The sequence below is a fragment of the Anneissia japonica genome, unplaced genomic scaffold (genome assembly GCF_011630105.1).
Source record: "Anneissia japonica isolate Jap-2015-1 unplaced genomic scaffold, ASM1163010v1 scaffold287754_len4335492_cov202, whole genome shotgun sequence".
In the NCBI taxonomy this organism is placed as follows: Eukaryota; Metazoa; Echinodermata; class Crinoidea; order Comatulida; family Comatulidae; genus Anneissia; species Anneissia japonica.
In genome coordinates, this window is record NW_022705543.1 from 1605485 (window position 1) to 1630994 (window position 25510).

General features: G+C 33.3%; 1 protein-coding gene across 8 annotated transcripts in view; it reads right to left on the reverse strand.

Annotated features, from left to right (window-relative positions):
• LOC117105807 (tubulin polyglutamylase TTLL5-like) overlaps window positions 1-25510 on the reverse strand; it is a 134444-nt gene that overhangs the window by 46483 nt on the left and 62451 nt on the right. For all 8 annotated transcript variants that reach the window (XM_033247090.1, XM_033247092.1, XM_033247094.1 and 5 more), the window contains 3 exons: window positions 20075-20221; window positions 12095-12210; window positions 11054-11250 (listed from right to left, as the gene is read on the reverse strand). In XM_033247090.1, the coding sequence (XP_033102981.1) occupies window positions 11054-11250; window positions 12095-12210; window positions 20075-20221 (460 nt within the window). The remainder of the gene's footprint in view (window positions 1-11053; window positions 11251-12094; window positions 12211-20074; window positions 20222-25510) is intronic.

Consider the following 25510-nt stretch of genomic DNA (forward strand, 5'->3'; position numbering starts at 1 on the left):
AGGCTAGACTGCGTGTGTGTTGCTCACGGACTCGTTGCTCACAAGAGGAGTCAACCAAGCATTTCTAATGACTTCTTTACAAGGATTTTACATGGATGGAAATTGTACGTATGAATACGACTAATCTCAGTAGGAATATCTCGGGAGATATCCAGTAACAATTTGGTACATTTTGTTACATTGTTTTTGGTTGTGAGAAAAATCCTATTATCACAGGAATTGAGCCTAGAACCCTGGGATTGCAAGGCAATCATCTTAACCACCAAGCTTTTCAACTCAACTCCCACTGTACTGAATATTATTTTAAGTGCAACTATAGCTTAGCGCCTAAATGTGCTAACTTTTAAATACCACAATCCTGTATTACACCAAGTTCAAATCCTTTTAAAGACACTTTATCATGACTAAAAATACCTCCACAACTTATACGTCTACGAACTAAATATCACATCATAAGAGCAGTTGGTACTGTGGTTGAGGCTCAGGCGTTAGGTGAGAATTTTTTATTCCTTGTTTAGTTTTTATTAAAGATTATCGGAGGAGGGCGAAATAAAAATAAAAATAAAATTTTGATTTCTTATTTAGCAAATAGATCTGCCAAAATCATCCAGACGGAGGAGAAAATAAAAATAAAATTTTACTGGTGAATGTAATATAGGAATGTTCAATGTTTCAGATTCATATAATTAGGAAGAAGTATACATATTTTTTCTTTGGCGATTTCAAGGCAGCAGAAGGCGTAATAAAAATAAAGAAATAAATTTTTTTTCCCTGAAATTTCCACTTTTTTTTGTGGCGGCACGCCACAAAAATAAAATTTTATTTTTATTCAAAATCATCAAAATTTGCAGTCGGCTGGTTCGCTAAACAAGGTATAAAAAAAGTCTTGCATTAAAGTTAGGGGTTTGAATACATCGCTATGGCAGCATTTCACTTTTGTCTTTGTGCAAAGAAACTTTTTCTTGGTTTGTCTCCCCCCAGTGAAGTATTGAATGTTACAATTTGTATCAGTTAGCCAACTTCAGTATCTAACAGTCAAGGGTAATAAAATTGGAAGAGTTTTTAGTACTTGCTTTGATTTGTTTAATGGCCAGTTAGCCAATTTAAGGATAAAACACACAAGGGTTATTACTGAAAGAAATTTAATACTCTTGAATTGAATAAGGACCTACATAAATACCGGATACATATATTTATTATTGTTATTATTAGTTTCATCCTGTATATGACGAGTTCTATGTCCTGCTGTTGGATGAGACCCCATAGCAAATACAGTAGCAGCCTTTAATAAACTTTAATAGATATATTTATTACTGGAATGCAATAGTGATACAAATTATTTTATACATAAAAACAGATAACCTGCTAGTAAGTATTGTAGATGATGATCAGATTAAGCACTGTAGACTTGATAGATATGTTAGATGCTTAACTTACATAAAAAATAGATGAATAATAATAAATCTATTTTATTACCGGTAGGCACTAATAGATTTATTATTATGGCTAAATACTAACCATTTTAAAGATTCTACTAGTTGCATATATAAAACAGATAATCTGCTAAGAAATACTGTAGATACAGGTGCTGCAGATTTGATAGATTTGTTCTAAGTATGTAACATACGTAAAGATAGACAAATAATAGATTCATAATAGAAAAATAGTCCTTAGTAGACTTCCAGCACAGAGAACATGAGGATGTCCAGATACTAGGGAGCTTTTGATTTTCGAGATGACTCTCAAATGGATTTACTCATCCATGACCGTCCTGCATTCCCTCCACTACTTAGATTCGGCTAAACTGTATTCTAGAATCCACTAAGCTTAACGTTCTTGAATGCGCAGATGACTTCTTAGACTTATTACGCTCTAGGTCCTACTGTAGTACTCCCTATTATGCTTTGTAGACATGCAGTGCATGGCCATAAACTACAGTATGATTCATTCATTTATTAGACAAAAAAGTGCACAAAACAATTTAGAAAGTTAAAACAACAGAATAACAAGAAAATTGTAAAATAACCTAAGATGGCTACTAGGATCGATGATAGTGATGAACACTTTAGCTCAAAAGCCCTTCAACCCTGTCTTAAGAAATTATAGAAAATATAAATAACGGAGACAATTTGTGGATATGGCAATTTCAAGTGACTTGACCAAGGAAACCAACAAGTGACCAGCCTCATATTCGAACCTATAACCTTCTGATTAAAAGTCCCAGCCAGACAACTGTGTCACATGATTCCACAGTAGAAAGATCAGTACAGGAATCTGCATTCTGGGAGGATATCAAGATGTCTTTTTCTCTCCCAAGAAATACTGATAAAATACAAGACAATGGAAGAAAATATATTGTTCTTCTGAAAGCAGAACTGAAGAGTGGTAAATACTATGTTACAATAGAAATTCATACGTGCTTAGTACCATACTCAGTCTGTTACCAACGCACGGATTGTACATAACAGATGATATACTGTAAGCATATACCAGTAACACGCGCCAGCACATCCACATATCTACTGCATACAGTAGACATGTAAGCGCTACTGATTGAGTGACAAGTGACAATTTCAACACATGATATGTCAATACAGTCAGTAGACAAGTGACACTTATAGTGACATTGATATGATTTTGAAATGTTGATCATAGTTTGAAGAAGTTGTGTTCTTTGAACTTTTTTTTTTCCCCCGAACACAAATGAAAGCTGAGTTGATAAGATAAATGACTCATCCCATTAAAAGAACGAACACCGCGTTTAGTGCTACTCAGCGGTGGATTTACATGAGGGGGCGTAAGGGGTATGCCTCTTTTTCCCATCAGGATTAAGCTTTTATTTACACGTTCAATGTCCTTTTAATATCATTAAGCTTGCAATATTTATCAGGCAAAATTACATTTTAAAGCACTTTGCATTAAATGCAAGCCTTCTGTAATTAAAAAAATATTTCTGGCGACCCATACAGCATAACAAGCCCACGAAACTCAACATCTGAATATTGAACATTTATCTTAAGCCCTGTTCACACTATCAAATTTTCTTTGACAAAAACCTATGTGATAAGTCTATATATGGTGATGATGTGATGTCATCATGACCATATTTAGGCATGTCACCTATTTTTCTCAAATAAAATGTTATAGTCTAGACAGGGCTTTACAGAGGAAAACAAGAAAAAAATATGTGATATATTGAATCAAACTATTGATAATCAAATCTTTAAAGAAATAAATTAATCTCATAGTTTTAAACATGTACGAACATTGCAGCCAATTGGGATTAGTAAGACTAGGATGTTTATATCTTCAATAGGCTCAATATTGTCACAGAATGAATTATGATGTCAGATTTTGACAGGATAATTTGTATGCTTATGAATGCTGAGGACAACTACAGTAATTGCATGGATGGTTTTATTTATAAATAAAAATTAAGATTTTAAATTTAATTTTATTCTAGGAAATAATACAATGATATCATTTCCTCCTTCCTTGTTTTCCTCCAGATAAAAACACTCAAAGCCTAACCTGATCCTCTCAATCGTCTACTTAGAGTAGGAAGGCTAGATGAGCGGGCTAAATTGAAGAAAAATCCTGTTGAAAAAATTGATTGAAAAGGAAAAAAAAAAAGAGGTAAATAAAAATAAAAAACATAATGAAACTTCTAGGACGATTGAAAAAAAAAAATTAAATTTGTCCTTGTTGCTTCACTTCACTTCATTTGATAGTTTAAAACCATGAGTCATAAGATGTAAACACATACTTCCTCTAAAGAGTTAACAATATTACATTCTATATATTAAATGATAACAATAATAATAATTAGTTTATTTAACAGCAGCAACACTCTCACCTCAATGATCATTTCATAATAGACATCATTTGTATAGAGCATGAGCATAAAATGCCACAAACAATAAATAACCAAATACAAATGAAGCTATGTCTAATTTATCATCTTAAATTAACAACAGTGGAGGTGCACCTCCATAGCAATGTTATTTCATGTTATATCTAACTTATAATCAGTACATTAAAAATGTCTAAGTAAGCAATTAGTTTTTGATCTGTCTCTTATTGAAATCTACAGTATATTATAAAACATATTTTATCAGATAGTATATCTATACTACCAATAATAAAAAGATTAAATTCCATTACCGTATATCATGGTTCCAAGAAAAACCTTCGCTATATATAACCAATACTTTGCAGAACCATTATGGTATATCAGAATTAAATTTTATTGAGTACTTGCCAAGCAAATATTGATAATATTATTAAATGAATTATCGTTATAAATCAAGTGATTGACAATGTGGTCAACACAGAGTAATCTTGTTATTGTGTTTTCGACTACATGATTAAATACCGTAATGAAACAAAACCAACATTTAATGCTCACTCCCTCCTACACATCTATCTCTCCAAAGACTTCCTGTCTCCATTCATCGACTGATGTCTTTATAATGTGATAAACATTCGCATGAATTATGGCGCTATTTCGTTAAAATGTTTGTTTAAATATCGTTGCTAAATCCTCGATTTCATAGCAGGAGCATATGTTATACTCCCTGAAGAATACAGATACAGTATATATTTGTGTAGCTAAAATTTAGGATGATGATACTGTACGGTGTCTGTATACAAATGCTTTGTATTGCCATTATTGTAATTGTTCATTGGAGACCTCGAAATACTTCAAAATTAATTGAAACATTTTAAATACTTTACAAAAAATGTAAAATAAGTTGCTATACTAATTTCTAATGAGACACAAAAAAAACACAATTTAGTTTTCACTGAGTTTTCACTGAATCACTAAAAATACTGTGTAAAGAATATAGACATAGGGTTCAAGTGGAGGTTGCTGCAACTAAGTACTATTGTTAAAACAAGTGCATAATAAATAGAACAAGCCTGTTGTATGACTAAGCAGAGTACTGTATCATTTTTAGAAAAGTTAAAATGCATCCACTTGAGCTACCAGAGACTAACTGGCAACTCCATCTACAGCCTTAGTGGCCCTTGGGTGAGAGGGTCGATGGTCACTTACAGCAAGAAAAAAACAGCTGAAAAATGGGCGGATGAGTTCCTCGAAGTCTTAGCCAAACATGATTAGTTTTTAAGGATTAGGATTAGCATTTCTTTAGGGTTAGATTAAGTATACTTTCTTGGTCCATTTTTTTTGTGCATGTTTAATACAAGATTGCATTTGAATTTACAGTGTAGTGGGTACGTAAAAGAACAGATTTATCAGAGAGTCTATCTCAACTATATCCACTCTACAAGTCAAACATTATTATTAAGTTCCTAGTTCAAATCCTAGTGGAGGTAGCTTCTGATCTTTTACTTCACACTTGCATTGTTTAGTGTATCCAGCTAATTTATTATTATTCAACATGTGTTCTATTTATTTTGAGCTGGTAGCTAAGTTTCAAGTTAGTGAACTCTGGTTTATTTTACAGTTAATCGTTAATGACATGCTACAGATGTTAGTGGGTCTCTGACTTCCCACTAGGATGTACCAGCAAGAAATGTTTTGTATCAAAATACGCTGTGTGGTAGAGTGATACTGGTTTCTGACCTCTATTAGTAGGTGACCACAAAAAGGTTATGGTACTGAAAAAGGTTGAGAGGTGCTATAGCAGTTAATATTTGAGGTGCTTGCCTTTCAATGTCATGGTTCTGGGATCAATTCTTGTAATGTACCCGAAAATGCTTTCTGACAAAGGAAAAAGGCTTCACTCATTAAGCCTCAAAATAAGAATACGTTTATAAAGCATCAATCAGTTCCATCCTGTAGTTGGTGAGATTTAAATAATAAATAAGATCTCGTAATTTTTAAAGCTCCGATGAGGGCAGTACAGTATATTGGCCCAAACGGCCGCCCATATGAAAAAGATCTATTAACCAATCAGCTGAGTATTTATAGAGCTCCTCATCAGAGCTAAAATGAGGGCAGTATAGTAGAGGCAGTAGAGTATATTGGCCCTAACGGAGCCCATACAAAAATCTATTAATCAGCTGAGTGTTTCTAGAGCTCCTCATCGGAGCTAAAAAACATAAGATAGATATTGTACTACTGTATAGAGATAGTTAAACTACATTATGGTACCACAGCTAGGGAAGATTTACTTTTTTACGTGAGAATAGACTAATGATTTTTGATAATGATAATGAATATGATGATTAACATGGTGGTGATGATGATGATGATAATGATAATGATGAGGTAGATAGTGGTGATGAGAATGATAATGGTGGCAATATGAAAATAATGATGATGATAATGAAGATGATGATAGTGAAAATGATAATAAAAGTGAGAATGATGATTTTGAAAATAATTAAAGTTTTGCAAAATGACTTATAAAAAGTTTATTAAACTTTTGTTACTACAAACATCAAATATATTATTACAAATATTAAGTTCTAAAATACAGTACTGGAATAACAATTTCATTCTAAGACTACCAAACTTTATTCAACAAAAACTGTGACATGCCTATATATGGTTATATATGATGCCTATATATGCCTATATATGATGACATCACATCATGACCATATATAGGCACATCATGACTATATATGGGCATACAAAAGTTTGTTGTATCAATAAAAATTTAATAATCTAGACAGAGATTAATATATATTCACTGTGGTTATTCAATTCAATTTGACAATGTTGACAATGTACATTGGATCATTGTTCATTGCATTGTAATATTCAGGATTTCCTGTATAAAATGGATAAATCAATTGATCACATAGAGGGCGGTCTTCATAAAACATGTACAGTACTTGCCTCTGCAAGCTGATATGAGGAATATGGGGCCAGACTAACATCTTATGATCAGGTCAACAGTATAAATAAAGGGATTTAGCAATGGGCATCATGTGACCTAACTTGGGTGTTGGACATAAACAATCCACTGACACAGAGGTGTTTTACAATGGAGATTTCTATTGCGGCCGTCCCATGTTTATTGCTGTAAAGATCATCATAATTCCCAGTAAAATATTGATTGGAAATTAAACTTAAGAATTTTGCCTTAATGTTTTGCTAATGCTGTAAAGGCCACAAACGTTGAGATTTTTCGACAAATGTTAGGCCTAGGCCCCTGCACATCTACGGCATGGTTAGGTATGCATGATGGTCTTCGGCCCCTGAACTACGCTGCAATGTTAGGGCCAGCTAAGGTTTATGAAGGATCACTTCAATTTCAAAGCATACAATCCAAGGAGAATGCTAGGATAAGTAAATAAACACTATTTTGAACAATCAAAGAAATAAACACTATCTTGAACAATTGGAGATTTTGAACTAAAGGAGATTGGTGTTGATATAAAAAATCAACAGTGTTCAAAACAGCTAGTTTTAATTTTAATTTTGTGGTAAGGTACATACCTACTAGGGTCATGGGTCCAAGTCAATTAAGTTTCTAGAATCTTAAAAAGTTTATTCAATGTTAATTTTTAAACTTCAGTGAGATTAGGCAGTAGGAAGTTGCTATTTTAACTTTTTATAATTATGTAATTCTACATTTTATATTCTAATCTGGTTTTTATTGTAAATTTTAACCTTTGGATATATTTATATATTTATTAATTATTGTTTGTTAAGTGTCCCCCTTGGCGGAGGAGAAAATTTGTACAGCAATTAAGTTTGCTTTGTTTAATCCTGTCTCTCTCAAGGGTGTTTTGTTTTGTTTTTGTTGTACAATGTTTTTAAAATTGGATGAAATAGATGAAATGAAATGAAATTGCCTTTCCTTGCCATTTACATTAACAGTGGGTGGTTGTTTTCGCAACCATAACATTATCTTTTCCTATGCTATAGCACTGTAATGTTTTTCATGTATACCCAAGTTAGGTCGCGTGACCGCCTGTAAGCAATCATCACTAAATCCCTCTATTGAGAGGTGATAAGGGCTGTAAGACCACAGTAAAATGTAAAAGTGCATGATGTGGGTTAGTATGTGGGCCAAGGAGATTGGTGTTAAGATATCAAAGATCAACAGCATTCAAAACAGCTAGTTTTAATTTTAGTTTTGTGGTTAAGGTACATGCCGACTAGGGTCATGGGTCCAAATCAATTAAGTTTCTAGTGTATTTTCTAACTGTACTTTCTTAATTCATATGTGACCAAGTTTTCTGTATTTGGTAATTTACTGTAATTTATTTACTTTTGGTTGCTGTTAGAATTTTAAAATATTAAAAATAATAATCATAATATTGATTTTTAGTATCAATAATTTTATACTAACAATATAACTACTAATAATCATTATTATTGATATAATCTATAAGATATGAGATTTTTCTCATTTTACATAATGCTATGAACATGAAGTACATATCCAAATATTTGCAAAAAAAATCACACAACATTCAGGTGAAAATGACACCCATGATCTCTCTCGTGATTTGAGACAATAGAGGGTGTACTGATTAATCAGTAGGATAACACATCAGGTTGTGAAAAAAAACAACATATTTGTTGAGCTTTCAATTCAAATTTTGGAATTTTGGAATTCAAATTTTGTTATAATAATCATGAAAATAATTTAATAGGTAAAAGTAAACAAACTGCAAAAAAATGTAAATCATACTTTTTTCAAAACTATCGCATTTATCATACCTTTATATTCATGATTCTATATAACAAATCTAGAAGGTGCATCATTGCTTAGCAACGACATAACAGGTTATGATTGACTCACATTCCAACTATGACATTCAGAAAGAAATTTATATCCTGTGAAAAACGTTGGTTAATATTGAATATGAAATGCAATAACTATAACAGTTTTGTCATGGTACACGATGTCAGGTACAAACAGGTGATGACAATCACCTTTGTGTACGTTTACTTGACGTGCATTCAAACGACATTCAGAGGGGAATTCGTATTCTGCAAAAACATCAATTTAATAAGAGCAATAAGAAATCAAATAACTATAACGCTTTTGTCATGAAAATGCACAAGAAATAATTAGAATTAACATGAAAAAGAATCGGGATGGAGATTTATGTGAACTATATCTAATTCAACTTACTAAATGTGCGTGAGATGCTTTGGCAATACAAAATTTTGAGAAAGTTAGCAAAATTGTGAATACGCCCCCTGAGGATTTAAGTACAATAACCTTGGAAATGTGCAGAATCTCAGAGGGACTTTGAATTACTATGATTAAAAATGAAATCATTTCTCAACAGGGTTGTCAATTAAGTGCACTCCTCAGACCGAAACTTGTGCAGCGACTGACCAATCGGAATCAAGTCACATGGTTCTTAGTCACTGGCCTATATTTCACTTGCTGACTTGCAATAAGACATGTTTCCTTCTCATTTCTTCCTATCCAAGCTTCTGCACTTAACTATGTCAGCTTGTTTGACATCAACCATCGAGGTTTTATTATAACATCTGCCTCCTCCCATATCTCGTTAGGTCTCGTTTCTTGTTATGCAAGCACGGCGAATGAGGGTCGGTGAGTGGAACGTTACGGTTTAGTACATTTTAATGGGTGTGCTTTTGAAGTCATTTTGAAAAAAACAAAACAAAAAGATACAAGTCGTGTAGTCTCAGGGATCATCAAAGTTTTCTTTTACTAAATGTTGGCAATGATATTCTTTGGAGATCTTCTCTTGTGCAGTCTCATCAGTAATCCTAACATTAAAGACTTCTTACAGCAAGTGCTGGCAATGATTTTAATCTTACTAATCCTAAAATCTATTTATGGCATTTATACAATTGTCTTTTGTTCTGCAGAAGCCTTTCTTTTGTGCAGTCTCAGGGGTGGCGCCAGCGGGTGGGCAAGGTCAACCCGTTGGGGAGCGCTGGCACCCCCGTCGGGGAGAAAAAGCACAATTGGTCGGAGAGAAAAAATATTATATGTATTTTTTACATATTATTAGACTCTAAAATCGATTCAATAAGTCTTTGAAAACCCTAAATTGTCCTAAAATTTTCGGAGGCTTCGCCCCCAGGACCACTTTTGGAGCCCTTTAATCGAAGCTTGACCATGCCCAAATGATGAAATGTAGAAATGATTGGTAGAAATGATACCTATGTCATTTTCCTGAAGAAACTTTTCTCTTGTGCAGTCTTAGTGATCAATGATTAGTAACAAAGATACACTTGTTGTTTAGACCAACTCTTTTTTTTTGTAGTCTAAGTTGTACAGACTGATAGCAATTGTGACTACTATTGTCTCTTGTTTGGCCGAAGCATTTAGTTTCTTGTGCAGTTTCAGTGTTGATATCAACAGTGTCTTGAACCAATGATCAATGGCAATTGTATTCCTGTTTTTTGATCAGCAGAAACATTTTTGTGCAGTCTTTAGTGAAAATCAAAGCCAATTGCTCTTAAGATCTTCTCTCTTGTGCAGTCTCTATGATGTACCACAGCACTTGTCTGTACATCACATTGTCCAAAACATTAATAATCTTTGTATAATGGCAGGCATGCAGTTTAAATATAACCAATTTCTCATTATTTTCAAAGGAACTTTAACTGCAAGTATAATAAATTAGTCCTAAGGCAAATTTCCTGTTATGAACCTGTCTATTTTGCTAACACCTTGCCTGCTGATACAATATTCTCAAAGCATATATATCAAAATCATAAAAAAACAATAATTGAATATAATAATAAAAAAGTGGCAAATTAATTGGCTGATAGAAAATTCCTTCCGTAGCTATATCAAAAATAACTACTACTACTACTTTTCCAAAATAATTCTTCAACTCAGATTAACAAAATTAATCTGAAATATTTTTAATTGGCTGATATTTATAATCATGGTCTGGAGGATGTGGTTATTCTGATACAAACCTGATGGTATGGTATTATGAATGGGTATGAAGATCTAATACACAGAGAATGGTTTGAAAGGGTTAAAAAAAATCCTGCAGGTCTAATAGATGATAATAATTTGATAATGTACACAGTTCAATGGTCTGATAAATACAGAAGTTAATGGTTGTGTTAAATAAATTGAAAAGTTAATAATCAAATGGGATAGATAATCGAAAGACTCACTCATATCATTGTCATAGTTTGACTTCTTGGAGATGTCGCTGGTGCTTCCTCTGCGTTGCAAAAGATGGCCACCGCCATGAGATCCACTGGAATGTGATGTCACATCAGGGTTAGCTTTGCTGTTTGTTCCGAGGAAGATACTGGCAGATTTGTTTTGCTTCGTGTAAGTGGTAAGTAGTTCTTCCAGTTCATTCTCACTATAAAATCAAGATATTTATTATTTTTTGTGCTGATGTATTTTTACTGTATTTATATTTAAATACAATGGTATAATTAGAAATGACCTCAAGGGAGATCAGTCTTTCTTTACATTGACCCTCCTAAAATATTTTCAATACAACTACATAAGTTTACAAGAATTTGATGATGGTTGACATCAGGGACAGCGCTAGTGGGGGTTTAGGGGGGCAAAGGACCCCGTCAGGGACCTCTGGACCCCCACTTGGACTCCCCTTTCGGGAAATTTTCAGCAAGGTCGTCAGGGAAAAATGAAATCTCGACTGCCGAAAGTACAATTAAGGTATGCCTAACTAAGCTGTTAAATTTTAGGGATTAGTGTGACCAGTGCTACTGTATGTGCGAGGTGTATACTATCGCGATCGTATGGGTTGAGGTGGTAGTTCCAGATCTTCCCCGACAGGGATGCTGGTACCTATGACAGGAGGTCAGTACCCTGACCGGGGGTGGGGGGAGGGCTCTTAACTTGCATGGTTTTCTATCAAATTATCCTTTTTAAATAAAAAATACCATAATCAACACAATGTTTTAATTGACGGGGGGGGGATTTGGACCCCCTTGTCGGGGAGCTTGGTCCCCTCGTCGGGGAATTAGTGGCGCGCCGTCCCTGGTTGACATCTAGAATTGAAGAAACCATTACAACATGAAAAGAGATCAAGGGACTGTCTTGAGGATCAGCCTTCGGCAATCCCTCAAAAAACAGTTATCAAGGACATAATAGGACAGGAGAGAAATGTCTCCAGGAATCTGTCTGACAGTTTTACCATAGCACCCTCATTAAGACTTTCCATCATATGAATTTACCATGCAACTGTGACGAAAGTTGAAAACCGGCCATCGGGTACAGATTCGTTTTGCTTCTGTCCATTTGCTTGTAGGAAACGCTCAGTCTTGAGACGCGCAGATAACTGATCTGTCTCCTGGTGGTGAGAAGATAGAAGATAGTCAAGGTTGAAGGTCAAGGTTGACTATCAAAGACCTATGTCAATCACAAAATGATTGACATACAACACTTACACTTTGGAATGCAGACACTCCACAGGGAATATCCTCACTTTTCATTAATGGGAACCAATTTGTAGATTTTATATTTTCAGTGTCACTTTTTCTGAAATAAAATTCTTTTACTTTAGGGGCACATAAATGGTATGTTTACACTTTCAATTAATATTTCAAATACCAATAAGCAAATCATACAAACTTGATAGTTATTTTGAGACACATCTTAAAGTCTAGCTTCCAATCAGTAATTCACTGTTGACAATCAAATTTTCTAGAGTTACCCAAAATTTGTTAATATATTTGGAAAGTTCACTTGGCTGACTTTTGAATTTTAATTTTTTTTTTTTTTTTTTCGACACTATACATAGTTAGCAATCATGATTTTGAACTCTAATAATCTCCCAAGTGGATGTGTTTCATTATCTATTCATTCAAGGTTTTTAATTTATTCACACCCAATATGACTTTATTGTAATGCAGAAAAAGACATTGCAGCCATACTGAATTACATTTTAACAAGATAATGATATGATGACATGACATGATATATTCAAAGAATGCCAAAACAAGTAAAACCAACATCAACAATTGATTGAAGAATCATTGAAGTACTGGAGTCAGAAAGAGGATGCCTGATTCTTAGTATTTGTGTGCAGTAATGGCTAAGGTTGCGCACGCTAGTATTCGTGTGCAATAATGTCTAAGGATGCGCACGCTAAGTAATTTGTGCCAGATTCCTCTTGATCATGGAGTTTAACAACAAGCATTATAATATGAGTTTGCGTCTGGGATACCATATCATAGGAGTGATGTTTTGCCCTGACGTGTTTCATACTGAATACTCAGTACGTCCCCAAATACTAGCGATGAAAATTTGCAAGTGATTCAGGTGGGAATCGAACCCACAACTTCCAGGTTAACTAGCATGACGACTTAACCACTAGACTACCAAGCTTGCGGTTAGTGGCTAGTGATGAATCCGATCCCCAAGTAACAATGGGTACTGCAAGTGAATGTGCAAGTGCTTTCAAAGCAACTTGGGCCTAACATTAGGCCAAGATATGTTAGGAGGCATATGGAACTGTGTAAGGCCACATGATTTTAAATCGGATAAATTTGGATCGACTTAACATTGTTGAAACGAACTAGATCCTTTATTTTTTGTGGTCCTTAACTTATAGTTTAAAATGAATGAGTGGGTGTAGAAGTATAGTTTACTTATAGAATGGACGAAGCAAAAACCTGTTTACCCCCACATTCTTTTTGGAAATATACTATAAATAATTATTTACTACTACAACAAACTTGAAATAAAGTATAGCATCAATAAATTATATGAATTAGAAAGAAAAAGCAAGCAAAAGTGTTCTTAAACAAGCCAAATTAGGACACATTCACTTATTAATAATTACTGAAGTAATTTTATTTAATTAATAATAATTCAATTAATTATATTAACGATTATTTTTATTATTTTAAATTCATTAAAATAAGAAATTCATTAATTATATTTTAAATATTTATTAAAAAAAAGTATGTCTGTCACTGAAATACAGAAGCATGAGCCCAAATCTGGAAAGTGCCACCAACGGCTATTGTAGGTCGATCCACCGTCTATAATTAATAAAATAACTATTACTATTAAAATGAAATTAGATTATAATCAGGGGTTCTCAGCCTATAATTAATAAATTAGATTTGACTCTGTTTGATTAATAATTAAATTATATTTGACATTCTTAATTATGTAACAACATTCATTTGGGGTGTTTAAACACACTGAAAATGCAAAACAGCATTCCCTTTAAGTGCCTCCTTAAGATAATTGATCATGATTATAAACACCAAATCCTACAAACACAGTTCACTTGTTCTCGTTCAGAGAAACATCTTATCTTCGTTAGAAACGAGAACGTAAGCTATTCCACACGGTAGGCATATGGTCTTACCATGCCTTCTCTAATAAATTTCAACTTCATAGTTTCCAACGTGGTTATCCCTGATGACCTATCGGCAAAGTGCCTTGATGATGTGCTGCTGGCCTCAGAGTGAATGCTCTGGTTGCAGCGTGGGATTATTCATGAAAATTACTTCTTTCTGTCATAACCACTCTGTTACGAAGCATGTATAGTTTTCTTTTCTCATCTCCGGTGGGTTCTCTCGTTTTCATCACCTCCGTGCCAATTGAAAACATATACATTTATTTTCCTCGCTAAGTGTCTCTTTGCACATAGAGGTTGTACAGCTGTTATACAAAATCTTTCATTATTACTGAACCAAAACTGATCTATGGTAACCTTTAATCAACAGGTTTAGCAATAGGAAAAGTAATGTTCCATAAAATATGGTGAGAGCAGGAAATGCTAAAAAGAAATAATCAGGTGAACATAAATGAGAGGGAAGGGTAATTGTATAGAAATACAAGCAAATGTGAAGTTATCTATTTGATCGGAGCAGGCTATAAATCATCAGATATTTGTTTGTTATTCTAAACAGATGTTGTCTGATGAAGTAGAAATTTGTTTAACCACCCCTTCCACTACCCCATAATAAAGACTTACTATTTGTTTCATGCAACTTGAATAAAACAAACATATTAAAACATTCTAGGAAAACATTGTCTGTTGGGTTTAACAGATATTTGTCTTTTCTTTTTTATTCATGACCAATAGGAGAAGGACAGGAGTGGTGGTAGTTAACTTTCAGTGTATTCATATTCATAATTTTATTTCACTCAGAACTCAAAAGTAATGAGTCTAGTAGGCAAAAAGGGAACATGTTCCTGTACAAAATTCCTACTAGAGAAACAATAAAAATAATAGTGTATACAAAGTCTGAATGAAAAAAACAATATGGTATTCAAGATCTAAAGAAATGCATCATATAGTTATCTGTTACTGTATGCATCCACAAATTTTCAGCAATGCTCAATTAACTAATCACTGAAATATTGTCTGTTGGATTCCGGTACAAAAAAGTATGAATCCGAAACTAATCAATGAGCACATGACAGCTTCAATTAGCTTAAATAAATGGATTGGAAAATAGTGAATTTAATGTGTATTTTTAAATCATTACGCTGTTTATGCTTCCTGAGCGTTATCGTTGGTGTCGAAGGAAGTTTATAATGAAATATGTCAAATGTGTCAGTTTTAGGTCCCTATGCACTTTTCAAAGCATGAAATGCAGATAAAAAAGCAGAGTAGGAAGAAGAGGGAAATAACAGAAATGTAGATAACTAGCATGGGGTGGTGGGAGAAAAAATAATTAATGCAAAAAATATTAGCGAAAGTCGAAAGAGAAGTAACATGAAAATACAGATACCAACATGGGGGAAAAGGTGAGGTAAAGTATGTGAATGACGGCAAAAAAACTTGCAAAATATAAATAAAATTAGTTAAATGGTTTTGTTTTTGTTATATTAGTGAGTATTCATTTTATATAATAGCCTCTTTATTTTCGCTTACAAAGCGCATTTGTATCTCTGCCACATTGGGTCCATGTGCTTAATATGTTGCTGATGTATCAGTGAACATGCAGGCAAACCCAGCAGGAACTTATTGATACTCCTGGGTGGAGGGACGCTGATAATGTGTGAAATGTACAGTGAGGGCTTGAAACCCCGACCTTGAGTTAAGGTTGGGATAGACCAAACTGTTACTGAGGGGCCAAACCGAGTACTTTTGGTACAATAGAATGACGGTTATCTTCCACTTCATTTTTCGTTCGTTGGTACCATAAATTTTTGCAACTGGCTAAAAGACTTATTATTGTCATTTTTATTATTATTATTATTATTATTATTATTATTGTTAATAATATCTAAAATAAAAATAGAAACGTTATTTCTGTTTTCACTATTATCTATTAAATTGGTTAAGGCATATGAGATTTTAAGAGGAAAGCTGATGTAAAAATGTAGTTTTTTAATGAGAAATCAGGAATAACTCTACTTCATATAAGAAATAGTTGTGTATTGAAGAGGAGTTTCTGGTAAATTTAACAACCATTAAAACATCATCACAGACATAAGTCTAAAATTGCTGTAAACTAATTTGAATAATTTTATTTTGATATCAAAATGGGACTGATAAATTAAAAATGATCTTGAATAAAAATATCACAAAGTTTGAAGTTGTCAACTAAATATATTAAATGACTTGACACAAATGAAGATTTACAGGTTTATCAGAAAGTCATGACAAGATAATCCAGAGTTTGAGTTTGTTTTTCATATCTCCTCATCATCAAAGCCTGGATGACAGGTTCCCTTCAACTATGGGAATGTTGGCAAGAAGCTTCACAGTGTCACCATACATAGCATCTACATTTAAAAGCATACACAGAAGTTAAGCGCAAAGTAAAATATTGTTATCAAAAATTATTATTATTGCTATACAACTTGTAGTGTATAGGTTTTTAAAACTGTCTATTTAATAATTTATATATTTATTCATACCATGTAGGATAAAATAATAAATATTAATTTACATCTACCAAAAGATTCACAAATTACTGGATTTTTTTTTTGCATGCACAATAAATACCATTTCTATGCTGCTTTTATAATTAATTTAAAGTGTTTTGTAGTCTAACTTCTGTAAAACTGCTAAGATGTTTGACAAGGTAGTCTGACAGGGGGGGGGGGGCGGCTAGAGACAGGTATACAGTATCTCCCTGGGAAGTACTGTATTTCTAATCCGAAACTGTCCAGGTTTATTCCCTATTGAGTAGAAGGAGACAAATGTACATAAACTTTCCAAAGACGTAAGCAACGTGGGCAGAATGAACCCACGACCTTTACATTTTAAGCTCAAACCATTGCTCCACACCCTTGTGTGGGGAAAATACATGCGTTATCGTTTACACCGGACAATGTCATTCTACATATGTACAGTATATAAACATGTCATACATGTCCATCATTTTAAGCATGCAAAAAACAAAACATGCAACACACTACATTTTCATTTCTTATCAATTAAAAAACAGGAAGAAATGAACATGAAATGGCATATGTTTTCTTCCAGGAAAACACCAATTGACAAATTTATATGACGCAAACAATCTTCAAATCACAATACACTGCTCATTTAAATATAAACTAAAACCACAGGTAACGCTCTGACGCGAGATGGGCGTGAACAAAACATGCAACATACTACATTTTCATTTCTTATCAATTAAAAAACAGGAAGAAATGAACATGAAATGGCATACTGTATGTTTTCATCCAGGAAAACACCAATTGACAAAATTTATATGACGCAAACAATCTTCAAATCACAATACACTGCTCATTTAAATATAAACTAAAACCACAGGTAACACTCTGACGCGAGATGGGCGTGAATTATACATATTTGGTACTACTAGATTCCTTCAAGGAAAAAATAATCGACAATATAAACTTTTATTGTACTATTAAAATTGTCCTATAGTTTGCAATAAATTTATCTTAAATCTTGTATTTTTTACATTAAGTATTTTATCTGCTTATATTTGGATGTTGGATGAATATAATAAACATATTCTATATAATTGTAAATATAAAAATACAGAGCATCTTTAATTCCTTTTAAATTAAGGTGAAAAGTTGACTTACGGTAAAATTTCTTTATGTTGAGCAATTTCAGATATTATATCAAAATTATTCACAGAGAAACATAAACTCATAAATATCTAAATAACATCATTCTTAATATTTACAGTATTATTTTTTTTAAGGAGCTGTGTTCCAAGATTTTGGAAAGGGCAAAAAGGCAGAGTAGGGAAATATGTTCAGAATGTTTGGACAAACTCTTAAAATGATGATTAAAACCCTTATCAAAGTCTGATAATAAAACAAGAGATATATTTGAAAGGATTAGAACCCAGAATCCTGGTCAAGAAGAAGCATCACATACCACCAAACTACCACAGAAAACTAAAATATCTACTCAATTTTTTTACATGTTTGCTTTTAAGTGAAAGACGTAAACGTCAGAATGAGCTGTAATTAGCACCAATTCTCCATTTCCTGTTGATTACATGCATTAAACAGTAATAGTTCTTACTCTCAAACTATTTCATATTCTAAGCACAGTAGAGTTACTTCTAAAAAAGCATTATTTTTTTTATATATTTAGTTGTTTTGCTATAAAATAAAAAATACAAATTAAGTACAATTGAACTAATTACCATTTAACTGAACTTTTGGCTAAAATTATTTTCATACTTTTTAAAATAAATTCATCTTATAAAATCAATATGATAGAATTATATCAAACATGAATTAATAAAAAAAATTCTTATACTTGTAATAAAATTATTTAATCTAATAATAATAATAAAATATTAATATAATTAACGTTAATTTTTAAGTAACAATAATAGAAAATTATTCATAATAAATAAAGCAGGAAATAATCAAACCAAATGATGTATTAATGTTAATTGTAAGTTTTTACTTTACTTTATTCTTGTTGTATTAATGTTAACAATGTTAAATATACTTGGAAAGTTTGGCAAAGTAGCAACGTCAAATGACATACACTGCAAAAATTTACTGAACATTATACATGTTTATACACGTGTGGGAAACACCCAGAACTAACATGCTAAAAAAAAAATAACTTGTCACCGGTAGTGTGAGCTGTTTGAATGTTAGATAATCTAATTACAAATAAATTATTTAAGGCTGACCTGGAATAATTTAGGTTTAGGATTATTTTGTAATTCAGCAGGAATTAAGTTCCAATTTTTTTTTTTTCGGGAGCAGAATACGAGAAAGAGTGTTCACCTGTGCGAGCATGTCTAACTCAGGGAATAAGAAATCTGTGACATTGAGAATGACAGGGTGAGAAAAAGCATGTTTATTAATAAGTGAACAAAGGTAAGACAGAGCATGGCCACACATGCATTCGTGAGTAATCAGCAGAATTTTGAAGATAAATCGTTTGTGAATTGGGAGCCAATATTTCTTCCAAAGGGGGAAAGGTGCGTGAACTAGTTCCAACTATAGCCTACATACTAACAGTGTGCGTTAAGTATATCATAATGTACAATCTATCAATCGAGTCAGTGTATTTTTAGTTGACCTTAATTTACCGAACACTTGCTAATTTCTCCGCAAATTTCTTTATTTCCTCCCGCAGGGGTTATAATCTTTACTGTGGTTCTTATACACTTGTGTTATGCAAGCCAGTTCTCTCTATCTTTCTACAACATGCAAAAGTGATGTATGAATTAAAAATCTCTATAAGAATATGGAATTCATATTGAATTTTTTTAAAATTAAAAAAAAAGATAGAAAAGCAAAATACAATTTTTAAAAAAAATTATTTTAACCACTGAAAAAAATTGAATTAACTTATATACTCACTAAAATAATATTCAGCAAAGTAGTCATAATATAGCCTGAATATGGGTTTCCCTCTAACTACTTTTCTGTGATACCAAAACTGCGAAACCCCAGTCCCATAAGGTGGTCTTCAATTGAAGGGAGACTTGCATTGGGTTTAGGATATAATATTTATCCTTGAATAAGCTTTATGATATTATGAGCTTGTTGATAAGTTTAAGAAAATATAACAGAAAAACAGTGATGCAAATCGGACAAAAAACTAATAATTTTAAATACTGAATCACGATGGATTAGGCTTACATCAATTTTTCAGAGTATGTTTCACATAGTAAATATTATAATTTCTAAACCAATGAAATTGAATGGTTTTATAATATAAATGTTTTATGGATTTTGATATTCAGAAAGTAATTATTAGTTTATTAGAAATTGTTTACCTTGCTGTATATTTGAACGAAATCTCCAAGCTGTTTTGAAAGAATCCTCCTTCGATCGTGAATCTGTAACTTTCGGCTCGGAACAATGACTTTAAATGGCTCCTTTAGATTTCCTGCCGCACGTTTTAAGAACCGCAGCACCAAGTCCTGGAAAGAGACATTCAAAAGAAAGAAAACATTTTTAATATACATTTTCTGCAACAATGACCACACCTAAGTTAAAGATACTAGGAAAACAAAATAGAACTTTCACATAGTAAAAGTGAAGCAGAAATACGTCATAGCTCTTACGCATCCTCTGACGTAAGCGGCGCCCTTCTCTTTTCTGATAACAATTAGATGACAATTTAATTAAGTTTGTTTATATACAGCCAATGCTGTAGCCAGGATTTTCAGACAGTGCGGGACAATATAAGGGTGGACCCACTTTATGCGTAAATTCGAACAATGTGGACCCATTTTATGCAAAAATATGAAAAATCTGGACTCTTTTTCCTAAATTTTATCCATTTTAGGCTAAATATGAGAAATCTGGACTCATTTTTAAAAAAATGGGCCCATTATATGCATAAAATTGCATAATTTGGACTCATTTTTAAAAATGTGGACCCTTTGGACAAATTGTGTGGGACTGTCCAAACTGTCCCAATAGCTCGCTACAGCATTGTATACAGCCATACGCGGCGCCACATTTAATGGGATGCCGCATACGGCTGGGGTGAAACAAACTTCTTACGTTAGCATAACCATTCACTTTACATGCATTTCAGTGATAGAGTTTTCTGCTGTGTACAGTTCTATATTTCATTGGTATGGATGTTTGCTTCATTACTTGTGGTTTTTGACATTTTATAAACATTTTTTGTTAACATGAAAATAGATAGTGGGGGAACATCCTTTTAAGAAAACAGGTCCAGTGATGTTATCAGCTCGTAGAGCGCAGGAAAGAGAAAGGAAAAGTACGGACCACGATGCTCTGGTTTGTGACACGATGAGTCTTGGTATGAATAAATCAAATTATATTGAATACTAATTCAACAAGGGGAATGACAAGCACAAATAATCGCTCTTATAATCAGCATATCATGCGCTGACTAATGAAATGTTATTTAGTATAATTACCGATGATGACAAGCCTGGTAGACAGGCAAATTATCCTTCATGGGTTGGATGTGGCAAAGTAGAGTATACTTGTATGACTGTCTTTATGGGTACAAGGATTATTTAACATAAATTCAATAAAAAGCATTGAAATTATTTTTTTAAATCTTTAAATTTTGTTTTTACATTTACATCTTACAGTATACACTCACCAATTAAAATACTTAAGATAAAACATACTCCAAATACAGTGAGACTTGTCATTGTGGTGACTGTATTTAGAGTATGTTTTACATTGTTTTATAATGTAACAATAGAAAATGTTGTATCTTGTATAGAATGGATTGAAGTCTTAAGTCTCTTTATGAGGTTTTTATAGGGTGTTATTTTGTTTTGATTGTGAGAAAAAATCCTAGTGTACTACAGAACTCTGGATCGTGGAAATGCTAGGCACCATTAATACAAGGATAGAGAATTTGAGAAGATTCAAATTATAAATTTAAGATTTTATTTGGATTATGTTTTTGTTTTATAATGTGCCAATAAAGAATCTTCTATCTTGTAATTACAGGATGGAATGAAGTCTGCAAGTCTCTTTATGAGGTTTTTTATAGGGTGTCAAGTTGTTTTGATCGTGAGAAAAAAATCTTGGTGAGATACAGAACTTCAGATCGTGGAAGTGCAGGGCAACCTTTTCAACCATTAATACTAGGATATAGAACTTGTAAAGATTCACATTAAAAATTTAAGATGGAATATAATATGACATTAATCTGAATGAATCACATTCAACAGAGTGGGCACACCCTAAAAAATTGAATAATATTGTTAATTAATTAATTAATTAATCAATCAATCAATTATTCAATTAAATATTAATGTACAAGGTTCATGTTGTATGTTGGTTATTGATGCTTACATGTTTTAAGTTCTTAATTGTGATTAAACATATTTAAGGATAAAAGTACAAACAGTACGGAAACAACAAATTATTTCCTTGTTAAATCCAATAAAGTGTTTGTTTTATTGTATTGTAAACCATATTTATAGACGGTGATCCTTCTGGAGTATACTAGAAGGTCGGCTGATATTCAGGCGCCCACTTAAATAAATGAAATCATGTGATGCTTTTATCAGCAAAGCCTCTTTATGAGGCTAGGGAGAAAATGTCCTGCTGTTACAGGAATTGAACCCAGGCCCATGGGATTAGAAGGCAAGCATCTTAACCATTAAGCTATTCAACTCAACTCCAGAGTTGACTTACACTTTTAATACTGATCTTCTTTTGTAAACTCTTTATTTAAACCATGTGTTATATTCTAAGTATTTTTAACCAGATTAAATTAAAAAATAAATTGCAGGTAATTATGCATATAATGTGCCTTAATTGGTTACAAATATTTCTGAACCGTAACCCCCATTTGACTGACATTAGTTGAATTTCTCATAAACTGAGGCCTACAGTAGTTCAGACTAGGTGGATAAACCCGGCTCAACTCACCGGGTTTATCCACCTGCCAGTCTGAACTAGGTGGCTTATCTCAAGCTGGGCTGTGTTCCTATAGTAACTAGGCCTTGCCCGCCCCCGTCCTTAACTTTTCTAAGCCGGGCTTTAATCGTTACAGGGGGTTTGCATTGACTTCTGGCTAACAAAATGACCAATCAGCATTCAATTACGTACGCTGTGAGCGAACGTACGTACGTTTCGCAAGCAATGTTTTGAAATACGTTTCCTGGTTACAGTTCATTATTATGCAAATTCTCGACTGGCTAAACCCACTAGTCTAAACGCCCGACAAAGTTAAGCTGGGCTTAACGTTAAGCCGGGCTTAACTCAAGTCTGGCTTGTCTCCAAGTCTGAACGTAGCCTGTAGTGTATATGTCCATTACCAGTAAACTATATTTTAACGAAAGATGAAGACACATCATAGCATATGCTCAAAAAGTACTACACCAGGTGATATGATCCAATGGACTTCGTGCACTGAGCCAGGCACCGTGGATATTGTGGCTTGGTCTCACACAACGATATCGTAAGCGTATATCAACACATGCGTTTGTGGGACAACACAGGTTCGTGCGACAAAACATGTATTGCTGGTCATGTTCTGACTGGTCAGTTGTTTAGTTTGATTGACACTCTAAAAATGTCCATTTTTAAACATGGTTAATCTATGAATAAGTAATAATAATAATAATACCGTATTTATATAGCGCCTAACAGATCACAGATCCCACTAGGTGCTTTACAATTCTTAATTTAATTTCATTTAATTTATGGTAAAAAACTATCCCCCGCCGGATACCAACCCGGTATTTCAGCGGGGGATAGTTTTTAACATAAGTATACTGTGTACATGAAATCTTTGGGAAAGTCTAGTGGCCGAGTGGCAAGACAGGGGCGCAGCCGGCTACAGCCTTAACATCGGTGCTGGTTCCAACCATTCCTCGTCCAGGGTTTGGTTGGTAGAACCATGTCATCTTGGATAAGGACTTAAAATGGGGGCCCAGTGTACGCATTTGGCTCATGAGCACTTTAAAGAACCTAACATCTTTTGGAAGACTAGGGGGATACTCCGATGATGTTATGGTTCATTTCAGCCCCTGTTGTTGTGGAATGATGTGACATGTATCTACCATGAAGGGCCTCTTTACGGTTGCTAGGTAGGCCACACGCAATTCAGCACAATGGCGCTGCAAGTTATGGGTTATTCTCCTACGTTTACCTTTTAATAAACTTTTCAGCTAGAGCTAGTCTTTAAAAGTGCTACTTTTCATTTACTACTGATGATTAATATGATAATAAAATGTATAAGACTGGTATTTTGATTGTGACTTGCGTGGGGTGTGCTTTTCAGATTGACACCTTCCTGTTATAACCAGAGCATTTAGATACTAAAAATACACCTAAAATGCAAAACAGGACGTTTTTAGGAAATAATTTCTTGAAGGGATTTAAAACCACAATATACTTGTAGTAAACACTTTAAAAAATGGAGTATTTATCATTGTAAACACTGTGGCAATTTTGTGGGGAAATGTATTGTATGGGGATCTGTTTGTGGATTTATGAGTGAACACATGGGGATTTAATGTATGTTGGTTCTGCTCTAAATAACAAAGTTTATCTACATCTTACACATGGATATTTTTTGGTGTCAATGTGTGGGAATACGTATGTAGAATTATTAATGGACTTATGTTGGTTTTGTTTGTATAATAGGTAGTTTTTGCCGCACAACATTAACCTTAACTTTAATAGTAATAGTTGGAGACTTACATAGCGCATAATACATGGTCTCTATGCGCTCAGGACTAGATGTTGCACTTTAACGTTAGTACCCAACATGCAGCGCAATAGCTCCGCAGCTTTTGTAAGCAAATCGAAATACGCATGTGCAAACCCGTAACTAACGTCCATCGAGCACGTAAAATCCTGAAATTAACATACTCCGCAACACAAGATGAATAAATTATGACGTCATCCGTTAACTTTAACTGCCTAATATAGTTTATCTTGCTTTACAATTATGTGGATTTTTCAGAACAGTGTGTGTGAGAATGGGGATGGATTTACATGTGGCATGTGTGTAGATTTGTATGGACATGTGTGGAGCAATGTGTGAGTGTGAGATACATATAAATGTATGTGTGTGGGAGGTCAGAAGTCTATTATTAATTAATTTTTGGCTACATTGAGTATGCTGACATGCAAAGTCTACAGGTCTGACCAATGTGGGAAGCCACACTTTCCTTTGAAAGAATGAATGTACTCATCTTAGTCAAAATTATCGGAAAAAAGCAGGATGGCAAAAATTATACCTAAAAAAAATGTTTATGTTTGCCAAAATATCTTAACCACAATTTTAATTACTGATGTTTTAAAAACTTCAATATTTTATTCACATAGAGATGATTCTTACTCGTTATATAAAAACCAACATATTATTATTATTATTTATTATTACTCTATGGTGTCGACTAAAATTAAAATTTGAAAAAGCTTGAAAAAAACAAAAATCTCTTCTCATCATACTTAATAATATTCACCTGAAATTTACAGATCCACTAACAATTTGTTATGAATTTAACAGAAAGCAGGTAATGTGTTATTTTGATTGAATGATTGACAAAAAGCAGGAAAGCTACAGGGTAGTAATAGCTATGTAACATAATTAGATTTGTTATAGGTGCAAAAACAATGTCTCAATGCGCTTGTAACAATACCTTGACACTCTCCGGGAATTCTAAAGAAACAGTGTGACAACTAAAATAACTGGATAAAGCAAAAGTCTAAAATGTTCAGTGTACTAGCATGAATGAATAAATTGTTAC